Source organism: Papaver somniferum, chromosome 11 (assembly GCF_003573695.1).
Source record: "Papaver somniferum cultivar HN1 chromosome 11, ASM357369v1, whole genome shotgun sequence".
In the NCBI taxonomy this organism is placed as follows: Eukaryota; Viridiplantae; Streptophyta; class Magnoliopsida; order Ranunculales; family Papaveraceae; genus Papaver; species Papaver somniferum.
The window spans coordinates 65401935-65410203 of record NC_039368.1 but is presented as its reverse complement, the minus strand read 5'-3'; the positions used below and the strand labels follow the sequence as shown (position 1 = coordinate 65410203).

Sequence of the window (8269 nt, the reverse complement as noted above, 5' to 3'; positions counted from 1 at the left end):
ACAATTAACATCCATGATTCACAAACCAACCAACCATTTTCGATTATTACAAATTCTTATGTCTTAAGATTGTTGGATGCAATAATTAAAAACAAGGAAAAATCAAATAAGCCAAAGTTATTGATACTTAGCTCCTTTATAATGGAAGTGATCGATTTGATGAAACGGACGAGCTCCCCATATCTCCGCAACAGCAACAAAGCAAAACTTTGGAAAAACAGAGTGAGTCACGTGTTCAACACGTTGCTCTTAAGACATTAGCGCCCGGCTACACTCAAGAGTGATGTCATAGCCCTCATCGGACGGATATCTCCAGGATAAAACACCCTACTACACCTACTACTAGCATATGTAGTAGATGCTCAACTTGAGCTTGTCAACTCCGAAAAAACCATAAAGGAAAATCTCGAACACTCGAGAAAACAATATAAAATGTTTTTTCTCTTAGGGTCCCTCTAAATATAGAGCAACCCCTTTCCCATAAATTTTACAAAAGTAGTGAATTTGTTTATATAATTAACAAATACAACTTAAGAAGAAAAACTCCCCGATGTGGGACTAAAAGGTTTATATAGTTTCTTAAAACTATTAAAAATTGGAAAATCCACAATGTGGGAATAATAAGTTTCATTCATAAAAGAAAACAATAAATTATAATTTTTATTAAAATTTTAAAAAATTATCTTTTATTAATCGTTTTCCAACAAATTTCACCATGTTTCCAAAAGTAGAAATTTTACATGTGGCATACTTAAAATGACAGATTTTCATAGCACCTAAACAGTAAATTTTATAATTGATTTTTAAAGACGATCAAATGCGTCTAATAGCTGTCGAATACTTTTGCAGTAAAGAATTCGCTATAGTAAAGTAAACTCAAAAAAGTTAAATCATGGAGTTAGATTTTTGTTTTTCTGACGTGTTCTGGGAGCAGGAGTTTGGATGGTATTAACGAATATGAATTCTAATTGTAGCATAGTTTAGTCGGCGTCTCGGACCAGTTTGGTTTTACAGGTCAGACTAGAACATCAAAATAGAGTACTTTTCCAATTACGTTTCCAGTTTCACATTTTTCATTATGAATTCTAGTTTGAGAGGCTGCCTGCGAGAATGAAGCTTTTGATGCTTACAACTGCCAATAAGATCATCAGGTTATTGGATAACTCTCGAGAAAATTGGTTGCCGGTTTAATCTGCATATATACATCAAACTGCAAGTAAATTAGACCGGAGAAAGTCTCTCTTTCTCTCTCAACCTGAGGGTCGGTGAGATAATAGTTGCAGCAACTGCTTAGTGATTACACAGTAGAGGTTGTTGATTTGTTGGGAATCTTCTTATCATCCTCTGAGGAGACCGGACGTGAAGCTGACAGTGATGAAGATGCTGCATGATAAGATGACGAGACAAGTTGGGCTACTGCTGGAACCGCACCACCTGCACATTTAGAAAATAAAGTATGCATGTATTTAGTGTTGAAATTCTGGTAACTGCTACTTGGGATCAAAGGAGGGAGAAATAACATGGGCCAGGCTAGGGAAGACATATTTCCATTGTGACTCATTTACTCATAATACTGTCATAATGCTGATGAAAAAAGGAGGTTAGATCAAATAAGCTGAAGATTCTCCAACAAGCTATACTGCATTATGAGGGCCAATATTACTGTCACAATGTTAGGACACTAGCACACTTCTGACTCAATTCTAAGACAGCCATATCTTTGGAGTTAAAATTCACTGTAATAGTCTATTTCACAAAATTAGCCAAGTCTTTCACCCTATGAACCCCGACGCTGCAAGTTAGCAGTAGTTACAACCCAACAGCAGCGAGATTTACGTAGAAACATCAACTGAGGCTAGGTCTCAATGTTTATTCCTTGCAAAAATTGGTCTATCAGGGCTCTGGTTGTGTGAGGATGATATTGTTAAGCTATGTTGTATCGTATTGGTTTTGAGGAGGCTTTGGTGATTGTTGAACAGATGTCCAGAACTGATATAGGATATGGAGACAGAGACATGTTTTCAGAGGCTAAAAGTTTTCTTTCCCTCAATAAATCATCTTTTACAAAAGAACAAAAATACATAGTTGCATTAAAGAAGATGAGAAAGACAACATTCATCTAGATTGTCTACACTTAGAAAGCCAAACACATTTTATATTGTATTAGAATAGAATGTTTCACCAACAGAACAAAAACCAGATAATGACTATAAAGAATGAATCCAAACTTATACGCAGAAATATCTAACCTGCCAACCCAGCACAAGCAGAAGAGAACAGTATCACCGGTGGAGTCTGCACCCACAACATCCGAAAAAGGAAAAGAAAGAGTCACTTTCATTACTTTTGCTTATTTAAGCACCAGTTAAAATGTTATGTATATCAAAGTTGAAATTAAGGTCATAATATTTGATCTGAATGAACTGAGGATGACAGAAAGAGTGGAACCACGATAAAGCAAAGAACCACTGAATACAAAAATAATATCATCTTTGGAACTTTTAGAGAAAGTAACACAATAAATAAGTATGGGTGGCATTCAACAAAACCGTATAAAAGCTGGATAAAAGATTCACTTCCATCGTATTAATCTATCCAACAATGTTACCAGTTAGTGACAAGCACAACAGCACAAGTATCTAAAATGAGAAAGTACCCACCATAGCTTGCTTGAAATGAGAGTGAAAGGAGTAATCTAATCTAATACTCCCTCCACCCCATAAAAAGTGGGTCTTTCACTTTTCTAACTTCGCCTATTTTCAGATAAAAAAGTGAAAGATCCACTTTTTATGGGACACGGGGAGTATAACTATAGGAAGTACTTTGCTTCCACTGTTTTATCTAAGAAATTCCATCATATTGACAGACCAAGTTGGTATTCCACTTTGCTGGCTTTGTTGTATTTAAAAATAAATAAATTATGGCATATACGCAGCATAGAAAGTAATGTCTTTATGACCACGGTCTATCCTTTTTTTTTTAACTTGTTTGCAATTGATATCTTAAAAGCTTTACCTGTATCCTTGTATTGACCAGTAAACCCTAAGATTCATACAACACTAACTTCTCACTGCCAACTCTCAAAGTTTCTCATGTTTTTAGTATTTAGATTCTTTATTTTTAAGTTAGAAGAGAGCCCAATATTTTCTGCCTAGTGTGAGACGAAGATTACAAATATAAAATTAGTAAAGAAATGTTGTGTCACCCTATTCGATAATATACGATTTTCAACTGGCCTTCTGTCAGCGTACTATACCTGTAGTCTTATTTATTTTCTGACTAATCTTTAGGATTTATTAAAAAACTGCTACTTTTCAGCAGATGTTGCCCATACTTTACATACAGTGTAAGCTTTGCTTTAGAACTAACGTTCATAAAAGTGTCAGTTGAAAGTTTAAGAAATCAGATGACTAGGGAAATTCAGGTGGAGCGAGTTATAAAAGCAAATTGACCAAATTTCTATGGAATACTACTGAAAACCATACAGTACAATTCTGTATATGCATTTGATTGATCAGCTCAAAACCACCAACAAATACCAAATCCCCACAATATTCCTCTTGCGAAAAAATGGCCCACAGAAATCAGTTTCGAAGGTCTCAACAATCAGGGATGATAAAAACTTGCTTACTTAAATGGAATCAAAAAGTATAGAAGAGACCTTTTTCTGCTAGCATCAATAACCAAGCATCTCAATCACTGGATCTTTCCTAAACCGTGGATAAGTAAACGATTGAAAGTTTACATATTCTATTCAACCTCCCTTATGTGCGAAGGAAAACACTCCCACCAAGCCCAGTTCATCTATTAAGGTGATGATCATAAATTTCTTACTTACTTCAATTGTTCATTCATATAGGATTTTAGAACGAATGTGTGGTCTGCTTGGCGTTTCCTACTAAGGTAAACACCAATTGGACCTGTTGGGAGAAGTTTCTTTTCCTAAGGCTGTTGTCATAATAGTTTATTTCGGCTTTACATAAATATAACGGGCACAAGATGAGTTTTTATAAACTTCAAATATACAATGCACGAAAAGCAGCAGACTTGGGATGCTGGAGAACATTCGCAAACATGGATGAAATAACGCCAAATGGACTAATTTAAACAAAACAAAATCTATCAAAATCAAGACACTTACACCGACGAGAAAATGCAACCACATAGGGCCCTTTATCCGCCTTTGAACCAATGGCGTCACTGCGTGAAAGACAGAGATATAAGAACACTAGAAGTGTACAAGATATTATCCAACAAGCAAGCCTTTAGTCCCAAACAAGTTGGGGTAAGGGAAAGTATGAAACCCATGTCAAAGTTACCAAAACTAAAGACAAAAAGCAAAAGAAATAGTAAAAGTATTGCTAGTAATAATCCACCATACTAATAAACCCTAGGGGTCAAAGTCCTAAGCTCTAAGTTCTTGCTCCCGAATTGCTGAACGAAGTCCTAACCTCTAGAAGCTACCTAAAACAAATCTTAACCAAACTCCCTAGGTCATGGTTCTGGTACGTGGATTGCTAACTTCCACGTACTTCTGTCTGAAGTCAGCTCTTTGGACACATTCCATTTTTTTTAAGTCTCTTTTCACAGCTTCCTCCCTCGTCAAGTGTACAAGATTATGTCCACCTCAAGAAAAGGGTGAAGTATAAATACAGTTGGGCCACTTCTTTCTTAGTTCCTGATTCCTTGTACATCGCCTTTCTTTTCACATGGTTCACAACCCAACAATATCTTCTTCTTTTTTTTAACTTAGCAGGATAAATTATAGGCTCTTCTTGTTGCTATTTTATCCATCTTTTGCAAAAACATAGCCAATTTTCTTTCCAGGTGGATAAGTCAGTAAATTTCAGTATGGTAGAAGATCTAGATGCATGAGATTTGGTGAGATGAACAATCCAAATAGTAGATTTTCTTTAAATCATGGCATAGCAGATAACCACGCATTCTTGTTGATTGCCTAATTTATATTATGCCTGTGATATTTAGCATTTAAGATGCAATATCTAAGTCTTCATAGGACATTCATGATATGAATTTTCTATTTGTATGTAGATTGTAATATTTTGGAAGAAATAGCAACATGCATACACATAAAACAAATAAATCATATTTATGAAGGGAGATAAGAGATAACAGGACAACAGCAACAGCAGTATCCCCACATGAATTGGTTCAAGTTGAGTAAGGTTAGGCTAGTGTTTAGAAATCTTAGTTTAGGGATGGCCACCAAACTGTCAACATCAACTTTTAGTTTTGGATGAGTTTCAACAAAGGTTCCTCTTAGACCGTGTGAAGGCTAATTCAAGGAAACATACAAAACAATTCAAGTATAAGTCATACTTCATGATACACAAAAAATGGTGGAGAATGTAAGCTCCGTTCTCTTTTAACTCAGAAACTGCATAATTACTAAAGCATAATTTTATAAAGTGCTTCTACAGAAATCAGGCATGAGCTGCATATTTTTGTTCTTACTTCAATACTACCTCCTCTTCTTCTGGGATGGAGGGAGTAGTAACTCGTATGCATTCACATGGACCATGGTCATGATTCTTTAGCATTACACTTATATGTTGGTTTAGCATTTTACAATACCGAGCTTAATGCATAATGACAGAAAAGGACCAAAAATTTGCATTATCGGAGAATGTGATTGAACTTTCTTTAACACTAATCAACTATAAATGAAGAACGAAAAGAGTTGAATCTACCAAGGTTAAATCCATAGAATGCGCTTGCAGTACCACCAACAGCAGATCCAATCTATATATATACATACAAATTTTAAGCATCAGAAGCCTAGATAAAGCTAAAAGCACCTGGGAATATAATATCGATAAACCCTTAACAAAAAGCAAACGTTATGATCATATAAAGAGTAAAACTGAAGAGAGGGAGCTAATACCATGGAAAAACTGTCTCTGATTAGTGGTGAAATTGTCCAGCGACTAGTTTCCTGCGAAGATATCCTCGACGGTGAGATGGGGAGTGAGAGAAAGAGGGAGTAAGAGAGAAATTACCAAATCTTTAGAAAGAGGTCCGGCACAATGAGGACATCTAACAAGGGTATGTTTCTGGTTCTCCATCTTTGCCATAAAATTCACTTCCCAAACACTCTCACTAACAACACACACAAAAACACACACAGACACACACACAATTAACATAATTCACCATTTTTCAACATTTTTACCCATGAATTAAACTAAGAAACAACTTATCAAACAGGTAAAAAGCAAGTTCCACATAACATTTGAAACAGACAAAAATAACATCATAATTTCGAGGGAGATATATATCACCAAAAAACAACTTATACCACGATCCGCAGACTGCTAGGGCTTGTGAACCCTCTCACTTTGCCTCTGTGGCTATAGAATTTCTCGGTTTCTGCCTTTTCTGTGTGAGAGAACTACTGAGATCCCTGTGGACCTAGCTTCAGGACTTCTACCGCTTCCGCACGCAATAAGAGCAAGCACTTACACTAGCAGCACTCCGGTGAGAGGTAAAACCATACCATTCGGCAAGGGCGGCAAGGCTGAGCATTTGGAGGCCAGTCGGCCAACCCGACCGGACACCGGATCCGTATACAGGTGGATTGGACGCGGGTTAGGAATCCAATAGTAAACAGATAGGATGTGGATCTCAACATAGAAATCCATCCGATTTTATTTAGTTTTAGAAAAGTGAAAACTAATACCACACCCATTTTTCAGAATTTTTACACTACAGACCCACGCTCATAAAAATTCAGGTGCGCACCCATTTTCTAAGAGACAATATCTCCCAAATCCATAGTTTCCGAAATTACGTTTCTTCGCAAGCGGCAAAATTTTTTCTTCAATTCCTTCTCTTCTTCTTCTCTATTGTGATTTTCTTCTCTATTGATTCTTTGTTTACAACCACAAGAATAAACAAAGGTCCTGAATAGCTGGCGGACTTCAACTCAAGGGTTATATGCACGTATGTGCTATGAAGGGAGAAAAATTAGGTCTCTTTTGAAACCAAATTTGTGAGCTGAGAAGAAGAACCAAAATTTTACTGTCGGAGTCTGCTGTTGCTGATCCAAGTCTGCTGTTGCTGATCCAAGTCTGCAGGCATTTCTATCCAAGGTACGATGGGCAGAGAAAGGGGTCGAATTCCGGTTGTTTCTCAATTTGAAACTTCAACTGAAGTTAATGTTGTTGTGACTGATTTTTTTTAATATTTGAAATGGATTTCGTGAGATTTTAGAAGCTCAAGAAGAACAAGAATGGGCACTCAAATATGGAGAATTTGGTTTGGTTTGGAGGTCGTTTTGCTGTTAATAAAACAGTTAAGTACTGTGGTTGCTGACATTTCTTGTATGAAAGAATTATGGTGATTTATATGTATTCTAGAGTTCTTAAATGAGATGTGGGGAGTTGGGTTATTGTCGGAATTTGCTGGGGAGGTGATGAGTGCCAAATATTGTATATATTTGCACCTTTTTATTGGCATTTAACTCATCATTTGTGTACTAACGCTCCATTTTATCCCATATTCTGTGTTTTCGTTGTTTTCAAGAATAAATATTTTTCTCAATTAATTTTGCATTTTTAGGTTATAAATAAAGTTTGGATGGAATTACGGAGCGAAAAGAGCAGAAAAGTGGTGGAAGCCGAGAGGAATCACGCAAGGAAGCTGCGAAGAATGTTGTGCGCAAGACCAAAAGGCTAGAAATGGGCTTAACAAGGAAGAAACTGTTCTTAAAGAAGAAATGGGCTCAGAATTATCCCAAGCCCAACTTATCTCCCAAACCAAAACCAAAATCCATAGCCCACTTCTCTTGTAGCCGTCAGATTGGATCCTCAGCTGAATCCAACGGTCGCTTCATCGCCGATACATCAAATTTGCTACAACCGCTTCACACCACAACACCTAACTCCATCTTGGACCGTCAGTTTTGATGTATTCCATCATCCAACGGTCGCTCCACATCCACTTCCATCGCGCTGTTGGATCATTCTCTCATCTTCTCATCCTACGGATTCCCCTCACCAATTATCAAAACTTGATGATCCCGCTCAACACCACAACACCCAAATCTATTTCACCCCAAACCAAACACATCCTAACCCTAATCCCATCGACCCCAACTTCTTCTTCTTCCCCCTTTCCTTCTCTTCACAGCAGAACCACCACCTGCTTCGCCACCAACTTCCTGCCGCCTCAACCACCACCACTCGAGCTCTCAAATCACTAACCCATCACTACCCCATCATTATTACCACTTTCACCAACTTTATGT

General features: G+C 37.1%; 1 protein-coding gene across 1 annotated transcript; it reads right to left on the bottom strand.

The window, feature by feature from the left end:
- Nucleotides 1-1103: 1103 nt before the first annotated feature.
- Nucleotides 1104-6826, bottom strand: LOC113321300. Its single transcript, XM_026569198.1, has 7 exons — nt 6320-6826; nt 6021-6120; nt 5906-5956; nt 5712-5763; nt 4142-4200; nt 2250-2295; nt 1104-1434 (listed from the first exon to the last, which is right to left on the bottom strand). The coding sequence occupies exons 2-7, from the start codon at nt 6093-6095 to the stop codon at nt 1298-1300; spliced, it is 420 nt and encodes a 139-aa protein (XP_026424983.1). The 5' UTR covers nt 6096-6120; nt 6320-6826; the 3' UTR covers nt 1104-1297.
- Nucleotides 6827-8269: the final 1443 nt, after the last annotated feature.